The following is a 25,053-nucleotide window of genomic DNA, read 5'->3' on the forward strand; positions in this document are numbered from 1 at the left end:
AACGAAAACAACATCATCAGTGCAAATATGTCGCTTCATTTGCAAGGCTGGAAATACGCAAGGTTTAGGCCAGAAATATATTAACATTTCACTAGTCAATATTTCATTGGGTCGCTGCTTTTACTTTTTGACAGGGTGTTCAGTAGAGCCGAGCACAAATCCGCATCGGTTCAAAGGAAAAATCTGGTTTGGGTGGGGGGGAAATGGTTGTAAATTGGAGTGTGAAACATGTTTAGGATTACAGGGAGTGGGTTGCCAAAAAATGACCAATGATCAAGTTTTATGTTCTAGAATATTTGGTCGGGTTTTTAAATTTTTTGTATGAAAAAAAAAAAAAATTCTAAAAGTCATGCAGTTCTGACTCTGTCCACTAAACCAAATAATATGACACTTCTTGATCTCTTTGCAGCAGTTACCTCACTTACAGCAAACTGATGGTCACAGTGATCATCTATTTGCAAGTTAGACACCAAAGCCACCAGTCACAGTAGAGAATTTCATGGGGCAACATGGTGGCTCAGTGGTTAGCACTGCAGCCTTGCAGCGCTGGAGTCCTGGGTTCAAATCCTGCCAAGAACAACATCTGCAAGGAGTTTGTATGTTCTCCCTGTGTTCGCGTGGATTTCCTCCCATACTCCAAAGACATACTGATAGGGAAATGTACATTGTGAGGCCCTATATGGGGCCCTATATGGGGCTCACAATCTACATTACAAAAAAAAATAAAAAAAATAGAGTAATTCAGCTTATCTTCTCCCCTCTATACACAGTGACCTCTGCCCAGGTCATAGAGCTTGAAAACTCTCCCATACAAGTGACCCGATTCTGCTCCGGACCATTGTGTCTATGGCCCGTGGCCATTCTATAGAAAACAGAAAGTCACAGAATGTTTTAGGCTTTGTGATTCAAAATTCAAGAATTTTTTTTTTTGTATAATATAGATATTTATTTGGAAAATTAAAAATAACCACCTAAAATTCTTAAAAAAATATGTTTAACATAAGAACATAATTTAACTAATAGGTCATTTCCTGGCGACGCATTGCCCGGGACTTTCTCATGAATATAACTATGTTTAAATTTGTGGACGATTAAAAGTAAAATTAAAAATTTTACAGATTTTACAAATTTTCTATGACCATCTTAGTGGTGACATCTTTTGTCTTGATCGGTTGTCTGCAATGGCAGATGTGGCCACGCCCCTGTTGCACCGAAATCTCATTTGCATATGGATTAAACGTTGATTTTCTCTGCAGCAAGATTGTATTTTATTCCTAACCGCTCCTAAGACAACACATAAGTGGTTTAGAAAGGATTTTGGTGGCCGCAGACTCCCTTTAATAGTCCTGTACGTCAAAATAGAAAAATCTGCTTACTTTTGATAGAAGATTCATGACTTGGTTAAGTTTCGTGTAAACCTTGGTTTTGGCATGGCGGTCACTTGGTCGCTCGCCAGTAATGTTCAATAAATTCCCCCTATGACCAGTGAGAGATTCTGTAGTCAGTGCCGTCCTGTAGCCAACAGATTAAAACCCGACCGACTCAGTAATTGTTTCCTTTGGTGGGAGAAGTCATGAGACAGTCAACAAAAATGCCAAAATTAGAGGACTAAATTGTCTCAAATCTCATGTTGATGGCTAGGCTTAAACCTCAGATTTAGACTACAGATACAACCGTATCAAGGCCATATGTACATATACGCATACACTGTATGGCCAAAAGTATGTGGGCACCTACCAGCACAGCTGGGCCCCCTTTTGTGTTTGTAATAGATTTCACTCTTCTCAGAAGACTTTCCACAAGTTTTTGAAACGTCTCTGATGTTGTATAAGAGATCTTGGCTCAAAATCGACTTTCCATTGACCTACTAGTGTTCACCAAGGGAGATGGCACCTGTTTGTAATGGGCTTGGCTAAAACAGTGGCATTAGGGTGCCCATGGGCCGCTGAATCCCCCACTTCATGTGGCCGTCAGTGATCACTCCATTAGATAGTATATAGAGATGAGCGAGTACTGTTGGGATCAGCCGATCCGAACAGCACGCTCCATAGAAATGAATGGATGCACCTGGTACTTTCGCTTTGACGGCGGCCGGCCGCTTAACCCCCCCGCGTGCCGGCTACGTCCATTCATTTCTATGCGAGCGTGCTATTCGGATCGGCTGATCCGAACAGTACTCGCTCATCTCTAATAGTATACAATTGTTATTGTTGGTGGCCACTTGCAGATGGGGTTATGGGTACACGTAACTACCGCACCATTAGGGTCAGTAGTGTATGGATCAATAAAAACCGCACAGTTGGTATCCGTGTATCATCCGTGGTTTTCACTGGCCCATACACTGAAATGAATGGACCGAGCCGTAAATGCGGACAGGTATAAGACCTGCTCCATATTTTCCAGCTCTTCACTATGGCCCAGCCGCAAAAACTAAGGATCCTATTATAGTCAATAGGGGATTTTGACCCGCCGGTGGGATAATGGAAAGCCCGTCCACTAAACCAGCAGTTACTTGCAGACACCCGTGGACCCTGTTGACTATATATTGGAGACCCTGACGCAGATGTGACCATAGCCTAGGGGAGAAGTGCAAATGCATCCTCTAGATTTCCTTTTCCTTTAGGCTAAGACCCCACATGGCGTTCCGCAGCAAGAAAGTGCTGCGGGAAAAACCACGGTGGCAATGCACAATGTTCTTCCCGCAGCGCTCTAGATGCAAAGTTTGCAGAGGTATTGGCGAAACTACTGGCGTTTCCGTAGGTATCATTGACATGATGCGATTTCCAAAACCGGAAGTCCCGTTGTGTCGGCAGCATGATTTTTACTGCAAAGTGGGCATGGGAATCGCTAGAATCCCATCCACTTTGCTCCGACTGTAGACACCACAATTTTTCCACCACGTGGAGCCCCGGCCTTATAACCCACCCTTGGCCTTAGCCCAAAAAATCTGCAACAAACCCCCATCTTTTCTGCCATGTGTGGCCTCCACCTAAATGAACTTTTCAAGTTATCCAAAAATGTGTTCACTCCTATGAATTGTGATAAAATACGAAAACCGCTTATACCCCCTTGTGTAACCCCCCAGCACTGCGGTCTCCCCCCGTCCTCCGCAGTCTGGTGCTTTATACTGTGATCCTACTGCTGTGGAAGTTTCTGAATAACTTGGAAAACCCAATAAACACCTCCTGGTCCTAAACGCTTATTACAATGATAAACAGATGAAAAATCGGGTTCTTGCGGATTTCTTCCCATGATTCTTCCTTTTATGAGGATACTGCACTCTATCAAACACTTGCTCTATCTGACTATCAAAGTAATACAACATTTCTTTCCATCATAAAAGCCGTTACGTGGAGTATGAAGAGTTTTCAGCACAATTCTCCTCCATCTGCACAAAGTGTCCTTGGCGGCCGCTCTGTTTTTCTGGACTGAAAGTCTCGCCCGACTTTTCATCTCCATGTTCTGTAGGCCTGACAGTATACAGGATCCTGGGTCACCCTCCAACACTTACCCGTGAGCTGTCGAAGGCTGCAACGCACGTTCCGTTCCAAGCTGAGTAATAGCATTGTCACTGCGAGAGGAAAACACTGCTTTTTTATAAGAATATTTGGGGAATCGCAGGAATGAATCACCAGCTTAGTAAAAAACTCAAAGTGGTTATTCCCTTGTTGTGTGGCCAAATTGACTGTTCGTGGAGTTTCCTGAGTTTCCTCCTTCGTTCCACCCTTAATTATTGAAGACAGTTGTAAGTGTATGGCTTGTGCTTCTCCGATGATGTCATGTCACACGTCCAGCGCGATGGAGACACGCGTGATTAAACATGTAAGATCTTCCAGTCTTATCAGCACCATCTGCAGGGAAGAATATTAAGTACCGAGTGCACTTGTTTTAATAGCGGGGTCTCTTGCCAAGTTTTTCTTTATGGGATTTATTGCACTCAGTACTGTAGATGTCTATAAAGCTGCTCCCTGTGTATCAAAGCAGCAACGTCCGGGTTTTAGAGGGTTACGATACAAAGCCTCAGTGTGAAGGATACTGAACATCATGTAATTGCTAAGATGATGTATGCCCAGACATACTATGAATGTAGGGTCTTATCTGTAATTTTTACTACCATCCCATTATATTTATTTTTGCTTACTTAAAGGGATCTTATCATTGGATACCCTTTTTTTTTTTCCTAACTAACACGTAGGAATAGTCTTAAGAAAGGCTATTCTTCTCCTACCTTTAAATGTTTTCTCTGCGCCGCCATTTGGTAGAAATCCCGTTTTTTTTGCTATGCAAATGAGTTCTCTCACAGCACTGAGGGCGGTCCCCAGCACTCAAACAGCACTGCGGGCGTCCCCAATGTTGCGAGGGATATCTCCAGCGCCGCCTCCATCTTCTTCTGGAGCGGCCTCTCCCTGTGTCATCTTCTGTTCTGGCTTTCTATCTTCTAGGCCTCGGGCAGAGCTGACTGTGCATGCCCGGGCCATAAGAAAATGGCCGCTTACACAGTAAGCTGTGTAGGTCGCCATTTTCTTGTGGCCGCTTACTCACTAAGCTAGTGTAACCGGCCATTTTCTTGTGGCCACTTACACAGTAAGCTGGTGTAAGTGGCCATTTTCTTGTGGCCCGGGCATATGCAGTCGACTCTCCCTGAGGCCTAGAAGATTGAAACTCAGGACAGAAGAATACACAGGGAGAAGCCATTCTAGAAGAAGATGGAGGCGTCGCTGGAGATTTCTCTCACAGCGTTGGGACGCCCCCAGTGCTGTTTGAGCGCTGAGCATCACCCCCAGTGCTGCGAGAAAACTCATTTGCATACTGAAGAAAACCGGGATTTCTACCAAACGGCGACGTGGAGAAGACATCTAAAGGTAGGAGAAGAATAGCCTTTCTTAAGGCTATCCCTACATGTTAGTTAGAAAAAAATGGTATCCAATGATAGGATCCCTTTAAATAGCGTTACAGAGATATTATCCCATATAGGGTTCACAATCTAAATTCCTACTCCTATATCTTTAGAATGTGGGAGGTCGCTGGCAGGGGTGAACCTGCCCTTTTCGCCGCCCGAGGTGGACGACAGAAAGCCCCCCCCGGGGGGGGGGGCAGAGCGAGGTGAAGCGGGTGGGGCTTAGCGGCATTCACAGGCATGGAGCATGGAGAGGACCTGCTCACTGCCTGAGCATGAGGGGAGGCCGCTGGAGCCTCCCCAATCCACCGCTCGGTGCTAAGCCAGTCCAGGACAGCTGGGGGCCCTGGCATAGCGCCACCTGAAGCGGCCGCTTCAGGTCGCCTCATGAGAGGTGCGGCGTTGGTCGCCGGAGTGCTTAGACGAAACCTGTGCAAGCATGGGGGGAACATACAAACTCCTTGCCTAGATTCAAACCTAGGACTCCATCGCTGTAAGGTATCATTACTAACCATGGAGCGGTGTGTCCAGTGCTAGAACTTGGACATTGCCTTACAGAAATGTAGGGAATCTAGAAGCCATGGTCCATGTAGCGTCTGCATTTCCCAGATTACCTTGACTTGGCAGAATGGAACTCATTGCTCAGATCATGATGATAAAGTGAGTTTGGTTCAACCAAGCCGGTCTTAGAAATGTAGCCATGACATGAACCACAGGTATATGAATTGGGAATTGTTCCTTGGGGGATATAGGTAATCAAATTAGCTCTCTTCCTAAAGGAAGAATACCATGCGTCTAGTGCCACCGTCTGGAGGGAGCTACCCTATAAGTCAAAATTCAACCTTCTGATAAACCTTCTAATGAACTAAGAATATCCAAAACTCCAGTAGGTGGCAGTAGACAAACCACTTTCTTCCTTCTGGAGGTGAGCTCATTTGCATATTCAGCTCTAGAAGGTAAATTCTATCGTTTGCTTTATTGATGGGAAGATTTGTGGATAAATTTAGTAGATTTTTTATTTATGCAGAGAGCCACCACAGATACTAATGTGACGCAAGTGACTTACGTCAGTTCAGATATATACCTTGGTTCACTTTCCCCAACAAAATACAACATGACCCTTTGTCTGCATGTGCCCATGTAGGCCATCCATTGGGCGCCTCTAGTGTGGCAGAAATTGGATGACATCCTCCATTGTTTTCCATGTATGTTACAAGACGTTGTGTGATATCCTGTACCGGTAGGTATGGGGTGTTCCTACTATCTAAAGGGATGTCATTAGTTTAGGCTGCTGCTTGTTCTTGTAATTTCTTGACAACCTGCATGGCCTCCATTACAGGTCACCCCGAATTCTCCAAGGTAAACAAGGAATTATTCTCGTTGGGTAGATTTATCTTTCAGGACACTAGCCAAGCTGGGCGACGTCCCTTATTGTTGGTAAAATTTGCAACCTAACTTTACCAGAAACAGATAATTGGAATAATTGGATCTTATTTACAGAAAAAAATAAATAAATTCTTGAATTTGTATTTATTTCTGATTTTCAGTTTATTACAAGCCTGGTAAAATGCATCCTGTGTAGCGGTCTTATACGGGATCACATACGATTCAATTACGTCATTCCTATAACCCTAAAAAATAAATCTGCTAATGTTTACGGGCCCCTGATGTCATAGAAAGAAGCCGAGCAGCGGGCCATCATCTATTAACCAAATCCCTAGACGGGCTTACTTCATCCGTGTAGTCCCTGGCTCCCTGGAATAATGGTTGTAATTGGGAGACAGAATACATGCCGGAGGTGTTCTACACCTAGAGCAGGCCAAGCGAGCCTTGGCACCGCCGCTCGCTCAGCGCAGTGTTGTGGTTCTCAGCCTGTGGCCCAGTTCTCTACCAGCGATCCCAGGAGATCTCGCAGATTGACTTTTGGCAGCTCCGACTAGTAGTCTGTTCATTCTCTATCACTGAGGCAGATTTGATGACCGATGAGAACAGTTTGGCCCACTTCTTGTCTGCCCAATTTCCTACAAGCCTGAGCTCTCAAATCCCAGGCTTTTTACTGTAAAAAAAAATGTCAGCGGTTGTATTATTGTGTATTGTATGTGATATGTATATTTATGTGTAGAATTTTAGATGTTTTTTTATACAATTATTTAGGTGTTATTATTTACTTATACAATTATTAAGGATATAAAGTACAATATTTTCTGTAACCCTCTATAGACTAGATGTAGGCCTCTTGACCAGAGGTGTAACTGGAGGATCTTGAGTCCCAGTATTGGGGCCCTTTCCTATATTAGTAGGGTATTTTATTTGGCAGAGGGACCTTTGCCCATCCCCGTTTGCTTTCTGCACCCTGCCCGCATGAATCATGCGGTCATGACAGTAGATCACGAAATACTTTCATGTCTGCATGATTTGTGCCGGTAGCACACGGATCCCATGATAGTCTGTGGGGTCCGTGTGCTTTCACTAGATACCGCTTGTCAATGCGTTTGGTATTCTGTTTGGGGGGGTTCCCCATGCGGACTACCCCAAACAGATTACCAACGCAGATGTGAACAAGGCCTGATACGTCTTTAACCTGATCGTTTTCTGGCAAAAAAATTGGACAAACCCGCCAAATTAGTCCCGTTACAAACAGCAAGAGTGTTTAGAGATAAGATAAGATATTCCTTTAATAGTCCCACAATGGGGAAATTTCAGAATTTAAGACAGGGTTGTGTGATGTATTGAATTTACAATGCTGTTTCTATAATGTGCTGGATCAAATGATTCAATACCAGGAGTTATTGAGTTTCAATGCACTTAGAACACAATGGAAAATGGGCTTTATATTTTTGTGATTTTTTTTTTCTCAAAGTATCATTAATGTAGCTAGAACTGTGATATTACATTTGGTATCAATATCAAAATCCAAATTCTGGTATTTTGATAGATCTTGTAGATCTAGTAATGGTCTGGTGACACTAACCTATCTATCTGCAGGGCTGGGGTGATATGCTGGCTCTGGTGATACTAACCTATCTATCTGCAGGACTGGGGTGATATGCTGGTTCAGATGGCCCTAACATATCTATCCGTGGCATTGGGTAGATATGCTGGGTCTGGTGACAGTAACCTATCTATCTGCAGGGCTGGGGTGATATGCTGGGTCTGGTGACACTAACCTATCTATCTGCAGGACTGGGGTGATATGCTGGTTCTGGTGACACTAACCTATCTATCTGCAGGGCTGGGGTGATATGCTGGTTCTGGTGACAGTAACCTATCTATCTGCAGGGCTGGGGTGATATGCTGGGTCTGGTGACACTAACCTATCTATCTGCAGGGCTGGGGTGATATGCTGGTTCTGGTGACACTAACCTATCTATCTGCAGGGCTGGGGTGATATGCTGGTTCTGGTGACAGTAACCTATCTATCTGCAGGGCTGGGGTGATATTCTGGTTTTGGTGACAGTAACCTATCTATCTGCAAGGTTGGGGTGTTATGCTGGTTCTGGTGACCCTAACCTATCTATCTGCTGTGTTAGGCTGATATGCTGTTTCTGGATACAGGCTCCCTTGCAATGTATTTCCCCCTTGTACAGATTGCAGTGTAATATGGCAGTGACTGACCCCCCACCTCCAGACTTGCTGTATTGGAGTAGTGTACATTACAAGGCCGCTGTTTGCTTTGTGTTAATGTACAGCTCCCATCAGGGGGTGTTATTTTAACCTGTCGCTCGTAGCACCGTGCAATCCCTGTATGTCCTTTTAACTTATGATCCTATTGGAGCTCATGTACAACACAATGTCGCCTTTGATGCAAAGCGATTCCTTCATTTAGAATGATGATAAATTTGCTCGCCGGTGACGGCCGGCCATTAACCTGACATATCAGGCTTTCTATTGAATGACTGAAGGACAGGGGAAAAAAATTGATCGGCAGACAAGGCAATCCCCATTGGGCGCTCCGTTCCTGTTCCTTTTCGCCTTGTCTTCTCTGTTCGGCCGCACATAATTATTTCTGGCCTGACTGAAGGCTCTGTACGGGAATGAGATGCATTTCACCGCACACTTACTTCAGGATGATAATTGGCTCCTTCATTTCGAGGTGATGGATTTTCTATGGGACTCGGAGTCACAAAATTTATAAAGTTTTAGAAAGATTTTTTGACGTGCGCAAAGTGCCGTAATTTACCGTATAACGGCGGCTTTACTGTACAAATTATGTCTGTGTTCTTTACAGGGGAAAGGTTTCAAGCTGCATAAATCGTGTACGACAGACGGGCCTGCAGGATTTCTACAGCTGACGCCCTGCGGCTGTGGATTTGTCTTCTCCTGGTGCTTGTTCCTGTGAGAGTCTGCAACCATGCCAGCTTTATCCACGGGCGCGGGAAGTGATACGGGTAAGCTTTAGTGGTACAATTACATACATACAAATCAGCAATGTACCTTCCCACGACTTCTGGTGATCCGTAGGGGTGACAATGCCCAGACCCCCATTGGTCATTGATGGCATGTTGTAAGCCAGGGGTAGGCAATCTTTGGCACTCCAGCTGTTGTCAAACTACAACTCCCAACATGCATGCTTACTCTGCTGGTCTTAGAACTCCCATGGAAGTGACTGGAGCATGATGGGAGTTGTAGTTTCACAGCAGCTGGAGAGACGAAGGTTATTGACCCCTGGTCTAGATATACATATTAGGATGACCATGTTTAATAAAAAGTTCTGCAGATCTCTAAATTCCTTTGTCCTCTTTCCAGTTCTCATTCTTCAAGATCTCTGTTTGCTGTCAGTGAATGGAACGTTTTTGTTTAAAGGGATCCTATCATTAAAAATCATTTTTTTCTGCCTAACACGTAGGAATAGCCTTAAGAAAGGCTATTCGTCTCCAACCTTTACATGTCTTCTCCGCGCCACCGTTCAGTATATAATCTGGTTTCGGTCAGTATGCAAATGAGTTTTCTCGCAGCACTGGGGGAGGGCCCCAGCGCTCAAACAGCACTAGGGGCGTCACCAATGCTGCAAGAGAACTCTCCAGCAACGCCTCCATCTTCTTCAGGAATAGGTCTTCCTCACATCTTCTTCAAGCGGTGGCTTCAAACTTCTAGCCTCGGGCAGCCGACTGCAAATGCCTGTCGGCTACAAGAAAATGGCTGATTACAATACTGTGTAAGTGGCCATTTTCCTGTGGCCGGCAGGCATGCGCAGTCGGCTTTGCCTTAGGCCCGAGGCCAAGAAGTTTGAAACCAATCCCCGAAGAAGACGCAAAGAAGACCCGTTCCTGAAGAAGATGGAGGCATTGGGAGAGTTCTCTCGCAGCATTGGGGACACCCCCCAGTGCTGTTTGAGTGCCCTGGACCGCCCCCAGTGCTGCGAGAAAACTCATTTACATACTGACGAAAAGCGGAGAAGACATCTAAAGGTAGGAGACGAATAGCCTTTCTTAAGGCTATTCCTACGTGTTAGGCAGAAAAAAATGAGTTTTAATGATAGGATCCCTTTAAATCCAGAATATAAAAAAATCTGTACAAACTAAGGGTGTGTTCACATGGCTGAATTTGGGGCTGATTTTGAAGCAGCTTCCACCACAAAATCTCCAAATTGTGGCCAGATACTTCCAAATAGAAGTGTCCTGCTGTAGATTCTGTGGCTGATTCTACTGCAACACCTGGGGCACAAGACTCCTGATTAAACCCTTTGTGTCTGGGTCTAATGATACCACTGTCAGATGGGCCGGCCTTACAGCTCAATGTTCTTGCCCAGTTAAAGTGCACTTCCATAGTCGTGTACTACGAAAAGGGCCAATCCTCACAGCTCAGTGATGGTGGTTTGGCCTACTGACTCCACAGTGTTGGCAAGAAATGTTGTAACTCATATTTTTAATGAAATTTTTTTTATTCTCCATTTATCATAAGGAGTTGTTTTTAACATAGAAGCCTATGGAGAATGCCCGGGGAGGATGAGGACACTGGAAAACGTGCACATGTACTGCTAATCTCTGCTATATATCGTAACAAAGAAAGGGGAAGAAGGAAGTAGTTTCTTCCTCCCCCTCTTCTCTCCGTAGACTTCTGTGTGTGAAGCTGAATACATATATGGGTACTATTAGGGGGCATTCACACATAGGAATTTGACACTGAATTTAAGACTGAATCTGCTCAAAATATGCTTGCAAATTCTGCCTTTAATCTGCCCCCCATTCATTTCAATGGGAAGTAACTTTTTCTGCCAGCTGATTTGGTCGGCTAGTGGAAATAATAAGCGTCCTTCTCGTTTTTCAGGTGGATTCTGTCTGAGATCTCCCATTGAAATAAATAGGAGGCAGAAAATACACAGAATTTGGAATTTGACTCAATAAAAGCCAAATAGGCAAAGATTTAGACTGAGATGTGGTGGACGACTGTAACTAAACTCAGCAGACATCTACCTCATCCATTCAGAATATTGTCAGGCTCGCTGCGGTTGTTTGTAGCACAGTCTATTACTGGGGACGAACACATCACAATTGGTCCGGAACAGTCGGAGCAGTGAATTACAATGAAGCGTCAGCTCTATTGATCTATTGACCTCCAGTTCTTGTGTATTAGATCTCCTCAGTCTGTAGTTAATGGAGTATAGAATTAACCTGTTACTATGGACCAGAATACAGACAAGTATTCTTATACAATACACAGTATATGGCGGTGTAGTTTATAGCATGGTAGTCTGGTGGCGGTAACCTTCGGAAACTACAAATCCCAGCATGCATACTTGCTCTGTTTTTATTGACGCTACCCATAGACATGAATGGAGCATGCTGAGACCTGGGTAACCCTACATGGATCCTTCCATAAGTCCAAGGACTCTAATACATGTAATTCTGTATTATTAGGTGATATAACTCTACATAACAATGGCTATCCCAGGATATGTGGAATCTTAATTGTAACGGTTGTCCGAGTGTTTTGATGGTGGTATTGCAGCTCACTTAAAGGGGATTTATCAGCAAAATTATGCTGATAGAACCCCACATATGCATGAATAGTCTTTTAAAAGGCCCTACAGGCATTGCTAATGTTATATTAAACTACCCCCCCCCCCTCCGTTTTAAAATAATACCCTAAAAAAGAATATGGTAATCATACTTTATCATGCACGCTGGGCGGGCATGCATGGTCTGACGTAATCTTTAGCCATGCCTAAATCTTCTTTCTTCTTGCAGCGATGTCCTCAGGTCCCCTCTTTCTCATCTTCTTCTTCTGCTTCTGCATGCTCAGTTCCCCTGCTACTCCTCAGGTTCCGTCTTCCTTGTCGTCTTCTTCTGGCGTCATAACTTGAAATCACGCGCCGGTGCAGTAGCCCTGCTACTGTTCCCCTGCTACGAGTTCAGCGGCAGGCCAGCTTCACAGTTGTCAAAACGGCAGAGCAGGCGGATCATCAACACCAACAACATGCTCATTATATGGCGTCCCAACGAGCTGCTGACATGCCAGAACAATCACAGGCACGGTGTGAGGAACAAGTTCAGCAGCAGGACAGCTTGAGAGCTGCCGAAATGCCGGAGCAGGCAAACCATCGACTGCAGCAATTTGCTGAATATAGACGGAACATCGACGCCAGTTGGCTAAGTTGCGGGCAGAGGCTAGTGTATGAATAAATTGACACCTGTGTGAAACCATTTGCCTTGTCAGTGGGGTGTGTGAGAGACTTACCCATTTGACAAGGGAAATGGTAAAATCCTACATTTCCAGGAGGAGCAACAGAGGAACAACATAACGCATTAAAACAAAATTCTCTAGAATCCAAGTATTTTCTGCACTAGACGCGTCAGGAGAGCTAAACGCGCGCCTTTAATTACAATGGTACATGATGGATTCTGCATTCACCTCCTTTACAGTGTGTTAGATTAATATGTAGCAGGTACTGAAGTGTCAGGAACGTGTTATGGCATCCCGGTCCCTCCTCAGTCTCCCAGCTCCGAGCCCAGTAAGGCATGCCCCGGTAACTCGCCAGTTTATTGGGGTCGTCTAGTGATCCTGCCCGAATATAGAACCAGAATGAAGTAACACTGACTCGCTTTTGACAAAGTGGAAAATGTAAGCATTGCTGTGTCCTTTTTATGAATACTATTAAACTTTACGGTGTTGTTCTGGGCTTCGGATCTATGTTCTTTAGTGTTTAATACCCCCAAGTTGCCGTAAAAGGATTTTTGCCCAAGTCGAATTTTGGTGTATCTTACCCAAATAGAGACAAATATTTAATGAAAATGCGCATACTTGTGTTTTATAAGGTGGACGCTCGCTTTATGCGTACGGACGGAGCTCTTGCTTTCAAGTATGTAAAAAAAAGTGATGTAACACGAGGACCATATTTTTTAATCATTTAAGGGCCCTTTATGGCTTCCACAGACCTGCTCTAATAATGAAGCTATGAGGGATATGACAAGAATGGCGAGATTGGATTTCTCTAGACTAACAGTAAATTTTTCCACTCTGATGTCAAGAATGTTGAGCATCTGGAAAGTGCAGCGCAAGTGAATGAATGGCCGAGGAACCGTTTCTCAATTTTTTTTTTTTTTGAAGAATTCTTCTGAAGGGAACAAGTGGTTTCATAGACTTTATAATACTCCGGCGGGTAAAATGTTTTTGTTAAACACACTTCTGGGTGTCCGCTAGAGGTGTTCCAAGCTTGCGAGTCACTGGTGGGCTGTTTTTACATGCGTGCTCCTACGGTATTTTCCTCCTAACTACTGGACCCATATACCATTGACTTCAATAATGTGGCTGGCCATATACTATAGATAGCTGCTCCTCCTGACCTGTCACTGGCTGAGCATGCAAGTGTTTTTAATAGGGAGAAGAGAATAATTTACAGAATTCCAACCACGGACTTGGTTCCTCCAAGAGTGTCCCTACTTGCCACACGGTAGAGGATGACCAGCTGAATCTATGGATGTAGCAAAAAGGTGCAGAGGAGAGCAAGTGCCGAGGGGGGACTCCAGCAAGTTAAAAGGGTTATTCATTTTTTAAAAACTGTCGACCTATCCTTAAAGGGAACCTGTCAGGTCTTCTTGGGGTATTAATCCACCCACAGGTCCTTAGAGACCAGGGGTTTAGTGTCCTAAATTGTTTGGTTCTCAAGTCATCTGTGCCCACATTGAAAAAAAAACAAACCTTTATACTTGCCTTGAGATGAGTCTGATGTGTCTATGCGGACTCCTTTCTGGTGCTCCCGGCACCTGTGCAGTTCTTCAGTGAAGCCAGTGATGTACACCTCGGCTTCACTGCACATAGGCCTGAGGTTTGGTGCATGCGCAGTGACGCCGAGGTGTAATCCTCTGACCTCATTGAAGGGGGAAGTATAAGGGCTAGTTCATACGGGGCAAGAGGAGGTGGATTTTGAGGCGAATAGAGGTCTATGTAGACCACTAGTGGTCTTTTTTCGCTAGCGGTTTGTTCCTGCTCTCAGAAAATAGAAGCAAGCTGCCCTTTCTTCAGCCGGATTCAGCCCCGGCGCCCGCCTTGCGACAGCACCCTCCGGTGGGCCTAATCTGGAGTGGAAAGCCATGACTGGATGCCGTGAATTTCACTGGCATCCCATCATGGCAGCCGCAACTGAATGTGCACGCGCGGAATCCCCGTATGAACTAGCCCTAAACATTTTGTACTTGTAATGCAGGCACGTGTGGCTTTATAACAGGGCAATTTGGGACACTAAATCCCCAATCCATAAGCAACTGTGAATGGTTTAGTGTCCCAAATAGCCCTTACAGATTCCCTTTATGATAGGTCATCAGTTCTAGATCAGCGGAGGACCAACTGTCTGGAACCTTGCAGATCAGCTTTAAGCACTCAGTTCCTGACATTGTTCACATGCTGAGTGCTGTACTGCTCACTTGCCATTCTTTTAGTAGCATCATGTATGAGTAGTGCACCGGTGTCCTAAAGTATTGAATGGAGGACCACCACAGTACTGACAACTAGAGAGTGAGCAGCGCAGCACCCAACATGTAATAATTGCCAGGAGCTACACGTTCTAGGAAACGGTCAATCTGCAGGGTCTGGCAATCGGACCCCTGCTAATCTAAAATTTGATGGCCTTTAAGGTTTCGTCGTTAGTTTTTAAAAGCTGGATAACCCCTTTGGGCTGTACATATATACTATTACATACAGGACTGGGCAACCACCTAATGTATATGCGGGTATCTAGATCAGATAGAAGAATCACGCAGTCGGAGTTCGATATGCCCTATCCTTTAGTTCTCACTTTATGGCAGTCAATGTAGATATGCTTCAGCCGTCTGAAATGCATAAAATGCAATATAGTCTGAATATATTCTTCACTGCCCTGTATCTTTATTAGGAAGAGCTTACCACTAGAAAAAGGGGCAATTCCCCAAAAAATTATGGTAAGTTATAAAAATTGATACCCTCGGGTATCCAGTTTTAGTGGAATTTTTCAGCTCCGGTCTCTGTTCTCGCCGACCTCCGATCCTGGCCAGACCAGAAGTTAGATCTGTCCGGGTAAATCGGTCGCTTGTGATGGACGGATGATGTGTCGGAGGCCGGTGATTTTATGACCTTCTGCACTTCCTTCCCAGGACCAAAGGGAATAAAGTCTATGACTGTACAACGGAGCACCAGGGATAGGTGAAAATGATCTTTTTTTCATTTTACACCCTCCCCGGCTGTCGACTTTTTTTTCCTGGAGAAGCCCCATTTAGAGATTATTCACTAAGCAAGTTCCTGAGCTAGTATTAATAGTGTCTCCAAGTGAGGCTTCATTTTTATGAGTCGGCTGGGCGTATCTTTTTGTGAAATGTCCCATTAAGTGCGCTGACACTTATTACATCCAGAAGTGAAAGCTCTGACAGTCCACTCCATTATAAGTCAATATCTTTGTGTGTGTTTCCATGTAGCGGCCAAAGATCTCCTTACTGTGTGTCCTTTGAGGAGCATGTAAAACATTCCTCTTGATAAGTCGGCTGCATTCTTTCCTACGACTCGTAGCATTGTCGGGTTCACAATCAGTTTATCCGCTCTTGTGTAATCCATACTGGGGGATTCATGATGATTTTGTTTTTGTAGACTACGCGGGCAGTGACTTCTGTTAGCACGATGTCTTGCGCTTCTTTCAGTAGGTCGATATGTCTCTTTGGTTCCGACCGTCTCTGATTGATCTTGATGGTAAATCCTCTACAAAGTTATGGTTGAAGAATAAGTTTGCAGTCATCGCTGTGATCAATGACTAGGTCTCGGGTTCTACCACTGTTAGCATATGTCTCATCTGTCAAGTTCGGTCATTTGACATGATTTAGAGCACTTGTCACCCGATGCTTAGAGCATGGCTTGCAAATGAGGCATTGACCATTTAGCTCCAGCTTCAGTCCAGATATTTTTGATCAGCTGGATCTCATCCACAATGGATTTGTGATGCCAAATAACCATCACGTCAGGCCATACATTGCCCGGAGCATCACACTGTCACCGCCGTCTTGGTGCCAGCTCTGTCAGGTAAGTGACACACAGACCTGGCCGTCCACATGACAATAACAAAAAAAGATTCACCAGTTCAAACCATAGTCAAGCAAAAGTATCGTTAGATCCAATAATGTTTGGACAGTGACACCATCTTCATGATTTCAGCTCTGCAGCCACATTGGATTTGAAACTGTAGACTTTTTGGTTCGATGCAAGGAACTGAACAAGAATACCCTGGGAAATGTTTAGGAATTGCAGCCATTTTTCTACCAAGCCTCCTCATTTTAGGGGCACAAAAGTAACTGGACAAGCTAACATCACCATACATAAAATGTTCATCTTAATACTTCGTAGAGAATCATTTGCTAACAGTGACTACCTTAAGTCCAGAACCTGTGGACATCACCAAGCACTGGCCAAACATTTCTGCTATCTCTGATGGATTTCTTCTTTTTTTCAGCCCATGTGTATTTCATAAGGTGACCAGCAGTATTGTAAAGTACTACAGGCCGAGCTTTCCACTCCTAAATTACCGTATATATTGTATACCTCAACAAGATGCTCAGGATCAGGTCTGATATAGCAAAAACTAGAGTTGGTTAGTGATTAGGGTTGAGCCGATCTTGACTTTTCAGGATCGATTTTGAAATCCGATTTCCGATCATTTTTCATTCGAACCCAATCTCGATCCCAATTCTGATCCCAATGCAAGTCAATGGGATTTTTTTTTACTAATCGGAGATTGGATTTTAAAAACAATCCTATTCACTATACAGCAGGGAATCTAACAATTGAACGCTTTAATTGTTAGAATCCACGCTGTGTAGTTATTTTTTTTTAATCACTAAGTAGCCAGAGGATTTTTTTTTAATTCTCTGGCTACTTAGTCCCCCCTGATGTCCACTTACCTGCAGAGATGGCTGGTCCGGTGCCCGTTGTTCTCGTTCTTCTTCGCCTTGCTGCCCCCTGCCTCCCAGGTTAGGAGATTGTGGGCAGGTACTGGGAGGGGAGACGTCACGTCTCCCCTCCCAGTACCCACCCACACTCTCCTAAGCCACAAGCCCCGCCTTCTTCCTAGCTCTTTAACAGTAACCTGGGAGGCGGGGGCAGCAAGGCGAAGAAGAACGAGAACAGCGGGCACCGGACCAGCCATCTCTGCAGGTAAGTAGCTACTAGAGATGATAGCTAGTCTCCCATTAGAATGAATGGACGCAGCCGGCGCGCAGGGGGTTAAGGCTGTGTGCCAGCTGCTTCCATTCATTCCTATGGAACCGCAGCGGAGCCTTCACACTGAGTATACACTCCGCTCAGAAATGAGCAGAGCGTATACTCAGTGTGAAGTCTAACATTGTTAGCTTTTCCCACAATTCTTGGCCAGTAGCAAAGCATTGTGGGAAATAATCACCAATCTCGATCCCACCTAAAAAGATCGTGTTCGGAATTCCGATCGCAAAATTTTCTCGATCGCCAATCAGAATCCGATCTTTTCTGAACACGATCGCTCAACCCTATTAGTGATTCATACCAGGGCATTACCTACTTTGATGTCCTAATATTTGGAAAGGTGTTGTCGAGATTAGACAACCCCTTTAATTCTTTGATGTCCTCATGTCTTAGTAAGGTGGTGTTGAGATGAGACAACTTATTTAAAGGGGTTATCCAGGAGTTACAGTTCTGGACTAGGAGGCCGGGGAAGGTGAAACCATAAAAAGATAAAAAACATACTCTCCTGTCCCCGATGCTGAGGCATCTGCCACCGCTGTCCAGTCCAGCCATGCCCAGGGGCTTGTTTTGGTGAAGTCCTTGCCACACATGACCACCAAGGTCACTGATTGACCTCATCGGTCATGCAGCGAGGACTTCTGACAGAAGTTCCAGCATTGGTGGACAATGGAGTGTCGTGGTCAGGTGAGTATGTTTTTCTTTTTTCTCCTGGCCCATAACTGTAATTCCCGGACAACCTTTAATTCCAATCTTTACAACTTGAACCCTAATAATTATAGACTTCTAGTATAAAAGGAGACGTCGGCCGGATTCCTGCAGTTTCCAGACGCCTATGGTAACCGATCAGTATATTACATTTATGAAATTTACATTATTTTGGGGGCTGATCTCTTTAGCACATTCCCAGTAGACGGGGGCTTGGCAATACCCTTAAATTAATTAACTCCACGCAGAACTATAAAACTAATCCCTGGAAAATTGAGGGACTTCTGAGCAGCAATGTTTTACTTGCGAGGGGCCTCGACTCCGATCTCGATTTCATTTCTCATTACCTGAGCGCGGTGAATACGGTCAATGGCGTTACATCATGGCAGACCAGAACGCGGCTGAATTATGATGTACCTTTATTATAGATTTGCACATATGGCTTAAAACACCTGAGAATTACAAATAATTTCCCAGTGCACACATCATTTTTATTAAATTAGTGACCTGTTGCTTTAGTTACTACGTGTCAATAGCGATGACAGTCCATATTGGACCGGCTGCGGCAAGCCAATGTACTCCTTGTCTACGAAGTGCCAAGCTCGGCTTTTTGTAGTCGCCGGCTTCTGGACATCTTACTATGTACAGGGACGTTATTTGTTAGGAAATTACTTTCCTGCTATTATTCTTCCATTGAATTTGCTGATGTTATTTTACCTGTTGAATGTGTTTTATGCCCTATTTTTCTTTAAAAGAAAAAAAAAAAAAAACCTGCATATTTTCAAGCTTCTCGGCTCGCCAGACCTTGAATAGTATGGGCCAAAAAATATACATCGTAAAGAAAGGGAAAGTGAAAAAAAAAAAAAAAATCCAGAATGCTTTCCAATGGCATAAAATGTTGGAATGTAAGGTAACATATTGAGGAAATTTAATGTATTTTGTGTTGGAAAAGCTGCGAGTGATTTTTTTTAAAAATTTTTTTCCTCCTTCAATTAAAAATTCCTTTTATGTAAAAAAAATAAATCATTAATGTGAGCACCTGTATTACTATATTCCTTCAGTTTTGCCATATAAAACACACTTGAAGTGTCTGCAAGACCATCTGCTTATTTCCATAATTTAAAGAAACATTTACGTATAGAATAAGTAAACAGGGGATAAAGTTGTCCTGCAGGATTTTTTTATTTTATTTATTTTTTGATGTTCCTGTACCAAACATTTGACACCTGCAGTAATAGTTGGGAGCAGATCTTCTCTGAACCCAGAGGAGAATACCTTAGGTTTTGTGCGCATGCGCCGTACCTCTGTCACATGCGCAGTAAAGCTGGGGTGTACGTCCTCAGCTACACCGAAGAACTGAGCAGGCTCCAGGAGCACCAGAGAGGAGTCCGCATAGACACAGATATTTTTTAAAAAAATGCCGGCGCTGATGGATTTACAACAGGGCGATTTGGGAATATGCAAAGATATCACATTTTCTGACTGTAAGATCAAATCTGGAGCTGTATAACTTACCATAGTCACATAGTACATGAGATTGAATGGAGACACAGGTCCATCAAGTCCAACCTATAATCCTACGGTGTTGATCCAGAGGAAGGCAACACCCCCCCCCCCCCCATGAGGCTAAAACCAGTTACCCCATATTGGCCGAAAAAAAATTCTTCTCAACTCTAAATTCCAGCAGACTATAAAACCCTGAATCAACTTCTCTTTACAAAAATTCTAAAACCTGTAATATTTTTCCATTCAAGAAAGGTGACCAGGCCCTCGTTGAATTTGCACAATGAATTCCCCATCACGACATCCTGGGACAGTGACCTCCATAGTCTTACCCAACTTACAGTAAAGAAGCTCTGTCTATTTAGCTGAAGAAATGTTCTCCCCTCTAGACATAGAGCATGTCCCCTTGTCACCGACCTAGACATTTAGGATGTCCCCTTGTCACTGGGATAGGCATAGAGGGTGTCTCCTTCTCGCTGTTACCGGCCTAGACATAGAGGATGTCTCCATGTCACCGGTATAAGCATAGAGGATGTCTCTTTGTCACCAGCCTAGACATAGAGGATGTCCACTTGTCACTGTCACCAGCCTAGACATAGAGGATGTCCCCCTGTCGCCGGCCTAGACATAGAGGATGTCCCCCTGTCGCCGGCCTAGACATAGAGGATGTCCCCTTGTCACTGTCACCAGCCTAGACATAGAGGATGTCCCCTTGTCACTGTCACCGGCCTAGGCATAGAGGATATCTGCTTGTCACTGTCACCGGCCTAGACATTTAGGATGTCCCCTTCTCACTGTCACCGGCCTAGACATAGAGGATGTCCCCCTGTCGCCGGCCTAGACATAGAGGATGTCCCCTTGTCACTGTCACCGGCCTAGGCATAGAGGATATCTGCTTGTCACTGTCACCGGCCTAGACATTTAGGATGTCCCCTTCTCACTGTCACCGGCCTAGGCATAGAGGATGTCCCATTGTCACGATCACCAGCCTAGGTGCAAAAAGACCATTAAAAAGTTTTGTGCCGTCCCTTCATGTATTTGTACATTGAGATTAAATGTCCTTGTAGACGTCTTTTTTTCTATACCAAATAACCACTTGTTAATCTGCCTCTGTCCTCCAATCCTCCCATTCCCCTAATAATCTTGGTCGCCCCTCTCTGCACGCTCTAATTCAGTCATGGCTTCCTTGTATACTGGGTGCAGTACTCTGTGTGGCCGTACCAGTGATTTGTATAGCGGTATAACTACGTTCTTGTCATGAGTGTCTATGCCTCTTTTAATGCATTCCATAATCTTATTTGGCTTGGCAGCAGCTGCCTGGCACTAGTCGCTGGGCATAAATAGATTAGTAATATAACTGCCAGACTATGTCCTGCAGCAGCTGTAGACGTTCTACCACATTTTTAATCATGCCAGGACTTTAAGGAAATGTGCCACCAAAAATGGCCTATTTTTTTTAGGCCCTTTTATGAGAAACACACTAATTAAGAGCTTTCTATGACTTTATTTAGAATTTTCCATGTCACTATTGGTATAATAGCCTGCAATTCTCCCTTTGTCCACTGAAGCTTAATAGCAGCCTTAGGGTATGTTCAGACCGTGGGAAATGAAAAGGAATTCCTCTTCATTTTCCGCTTCCATATTCGACCAGGGGCTATCGACATTTCTAGATGGCCCTAAACCGTATTGAATTTCGAGCTGCATCGGCAAGCTTATTTTTTCACGGTCCTTCTTCGATCTCTACCTCCCGTTGAAAACAGTGGGAGGGAGGCAGATTTTGGGTAAAATCCATGGCAAATTCCTCCATGTGAATTTATCCTTTCACTTGCTAAATCTTTGCAGCAATGTCCACATTTGCGTGACGAACACACAGACAGGATCCCAATAGAAGTTCACATCTCTACAGGTAACACCCATAGTGACCCATCATTAATATCCACTATTAACAACAGATGATGCCACAGCTTATCTCTTCCTCCTCCCTGCACCAAGCATGTATAGAAAACGTTCCTGTAGACCTCAATGAGTCGGCTTCAGTCCACTGCCACCTATCACTATGACTATACAGTAAAGCATATCACTAAATGCTGTTAAAGGGATCCTAAAACTGGATACCCTTTTTTTCTGAATAATATGTAGGAATAGCCTTAAGAAAGGCTATTCTTCTCCTACCTTTAGATGTCTTCTCCGTGCTGCCGTTCGGTAGAAATCCGGGTTTTCTTCGGTATGCAAATGAGTTCTCATTGGGGACCGCCCCCAGTGCTGCGAGAGAAATCTCCAGCAACGCCTTTATCTTCTTCTGGAACGCCCTCTCCCTGTGTCTTCCTCCGTCCTGGGTTTCAATCTTCTACGCCTGGGACAGAGCCGACTGCGCACGCCCGGGCCACAAGAAAATGGCCGCTTATACAGTAAGCTGGTGTAAGCAGCCATTTTCTTGTGGCCTGGGCATGTGCAGTTGGCTCTGCCTGAGGTCTTAAAGATTGAAACCTAGGACAGAAGGGACACAGGGAGAGGATGTTCCTGAAGAAGATAGAGGCATCGCTGGAGATTTTTCTCGCAGCATTGGGGACGCCTCCAGTGCTGCGAGAGAACTCATTCGCATACTGAAGAAAACCCGGATTTCTATTGAATGGCAGCGCAGAGAAGACATCTAAAGGTAGGAGAAGGTGTTAGAAAAAAGAGAATCCAATGATGGGATCCCTTTAACAGAGTGAAAGGCCCAGACAAGATGGCCAACCTCAATCATCATTTACCGGAAATATATTAAAAAACTACTATAATCAGATGAAAACAGATTAGAAAAAAGTCATATATTCCTTTTAGAATCCGGTATCATCCTATAATTTGCCGTCCGTCTTGTAATAACCTATTTGTAGTTGCCCTCTTTAGTAATAGGAGTCACAATTGGGATCTTCTGTCCATGTTGTGTCTTCTGTGCTCCTCGTGTCTGGAAATATGGTCTGCATTTCTGTGTAATTGTGCGTGCCGCACTTTCATGGATCAATCACTCGGCTCGATTCTGTAGCATCTAGGTAAATAGACATACTCAGACAACCATTATAATTTGCCTCCCGCATAACTCTTCAATTTAGGAATAACAAATTTGCCCATGTTCCAGATGTTCCTGATCACATTAGAGATGATTGACAGGTCAGGTATGATTACCCAGCGTGGCGGGCTACCCGGATAGTAGTAGACAATAGTCTTAAGTCATTTGCAACGAGAAGATTTGGAATCCACATTACCATTGATTCTAAACAGATGGCGGCAGAGCACAGAGCATTTCGAGTCGGCCAGGAACCTTGTCGACTATGGGTTTTCTAAACATGGGGCAATTTGGATGATCTAAATGTTTATCTTTCCCCCATCAGATGCTCTTCTACATGATACCTGTAAACAGGAACACAAGGCCGGCCGACAATCGCCATCTGCAATTACCGGTGTTTTATGTCCATGTAATTCCATTTCTTCGCTATGCCGGATGCACTTATATAATCTTCCTTCTTCTGGACTGTTTATAGGAAGATGGAGTTACATTATCTCAGTTACTACTGCTTCGACTTCTGTCATTATATTCTTATATTACGGTATTTAGCATCTCGACAAAAAGACTCGGTCAGCCTAGACGCTTACAGTAGATCTGAGCCGAATTATTATTTGGCCATCAGCTATTCTGTTCAACTTGCACCTACCCAAGACCACCTATGCTTAGGAGAGTTCGTCAGTATGAGATTGGTGGGGGGTCCTACACCTGGTAACCCCATGACAATCAGACAAGCACTGCGTCGTCTTTACTGATGTCCAATGGCCATGGGTTCTGCCTGGTATTGCAGTTCAGCTCTGTTTATGTCAATGAAGCTGAGCATCAACGCTGAAGACTGAAGCCTTTAGACACGTGTAAAGCTGTTCCTGGGAGAACATAGGCATGTTGTTCTAAAGTCCAAGAAAAAGAGAAAAATTTGGAGCTCACTGTGTATACTCTGATGTTCCAGCCGGGGTGCACGATCAACAAAGCAAATTGAATCCTACTAATATTATAAGTGTGAAAGTTTGTGTGTTTGGATGTTTGGATGTTTGTGAGTTTGGATGTTTGTTCCTCAATCACGCTAAAACGCCTGGACGGATTTGCGTGCAATTTTCCACAAACATAGTTTTCCCTTAGGATTGAGTCACAGGCTACTTTTGGTGCCACTAAACAACATGGCTTCCTAGCACAAAAGCAGGACTCCTAGCCCCAGCTATAGACTCACACACACTGCCTGGCATTTCCTGCCTCAACCTGCCTGCACACTCCTTACTGTCACCTCAGGAGTAGCCCTCACTCTACTCACTCACATTTACATATAGCTTTCCACTATATAACACATCACATTGTCTGTATCACAACATACACAATACAACACATCACAATGTCTGTATCACGACATACACAATACAACACATCACATTGTGTGTATCACGACATACACAATACATACATTATTGCCCAACCCTATTCTGCGGGGTTACCTGAAGGTTTTATGTAACTATTTCCCTGACATTGTCCAAATAAACCAGCAAATTGAAATTCATGTTCGGAATATCGAAGAAGTGACGTTGCCAAAGGTGCTCTTGAACGTAAGACGGGCAAAACTTCGTAAACCACCACTGGGATCTCCTGTAATGGGTAAGTTTGTTGTTCTTCCATTATCCTATACACAGGGTCAACAGGGTTCTGTGTCAGTATATCTTGTCACCACACTTTTGATACAGTCAAGGAACTGCTACATCATTGGGACGTAAAGCGACCTGAAGAAGCGCACCGTACGCGCCAAACCCCCCATGATGTCAGGAACACTTAGACGTCTTGTGGTATGAACACAACATAATGGATGGCTATCTCCAGTAATCCCATATTGGCTGCAGACTTTGCCGCCTGTCCCCCACATTATAGATGTTCTCCCTGTTCATCGCCGCTTCTGTGAGCGCCGTTTTCAGAATGTGATTTTTGGGCGCCCGCATCACCGCTTAGACCGCAGCGCTACTTGGCAAATCACTACAAACATTTATTTTCCCATGAAAAACTAGATTAATTTATTTGAGTTGAAAAGGCTTCTCTTTACTTCCAAGGGACCATGCGTATCGTATTCTACGCTCACGAACACGGTTTTTTTCTCTCTTTCAGAAACCGCCGGAGATACAGATCTTATATTGACCTCAGAAAACAAGTGTAATCGGAGAGCGCGTGTTTATATATTAGCGAGAGGACATTCATGCCCCGTGCCAACCCGTGGAAAAAC

At 44.2% G+C, this 25,053-nt stretch overlaps 1 protein-coding gene across 1 annotated transcript in view; it reads left to right on the top strand.

Annotated features, from left to right (window-relative positions):
* The window catches only part of MPP7 (MAGUK p55 scaffold protein 7), a 267,439-nt gene that overhangs the window by 94,063 nt on the left and 148,323 nt on the right, over positions 1 to 25,053 (top strand). Inside the window, exon 3 of the mRNA XM_075271728.1 lies at positions 9,126 to 9,285. Coding sequence (XP_075127829.1) covers positions 9,249 to 9,285 — 37 coding nt within the window. The 5' untranslated portion in view covers positions 9,126 to 9,248. The remainder of the gene's footprint in view (positions 1 to 9,125; positions 9,286 to 25,053) is intronic.

Source organism: Leptodactylus fuscus, chromosome 4 (assembly GCF_031893055.1).
Source record: "Leptodactylus fuscus isolate aLepFus1 chromosome 4, aLepFus1.hap2, whole genome shotgun sequence".
In the NCBI taxonomy this organism is placed as follows: Eukaryota; Metazoa; Chordata; class Amphibia; order Anura; family Leptodactylidae; genus Leptodactylus; species Leptodactylus fuscus.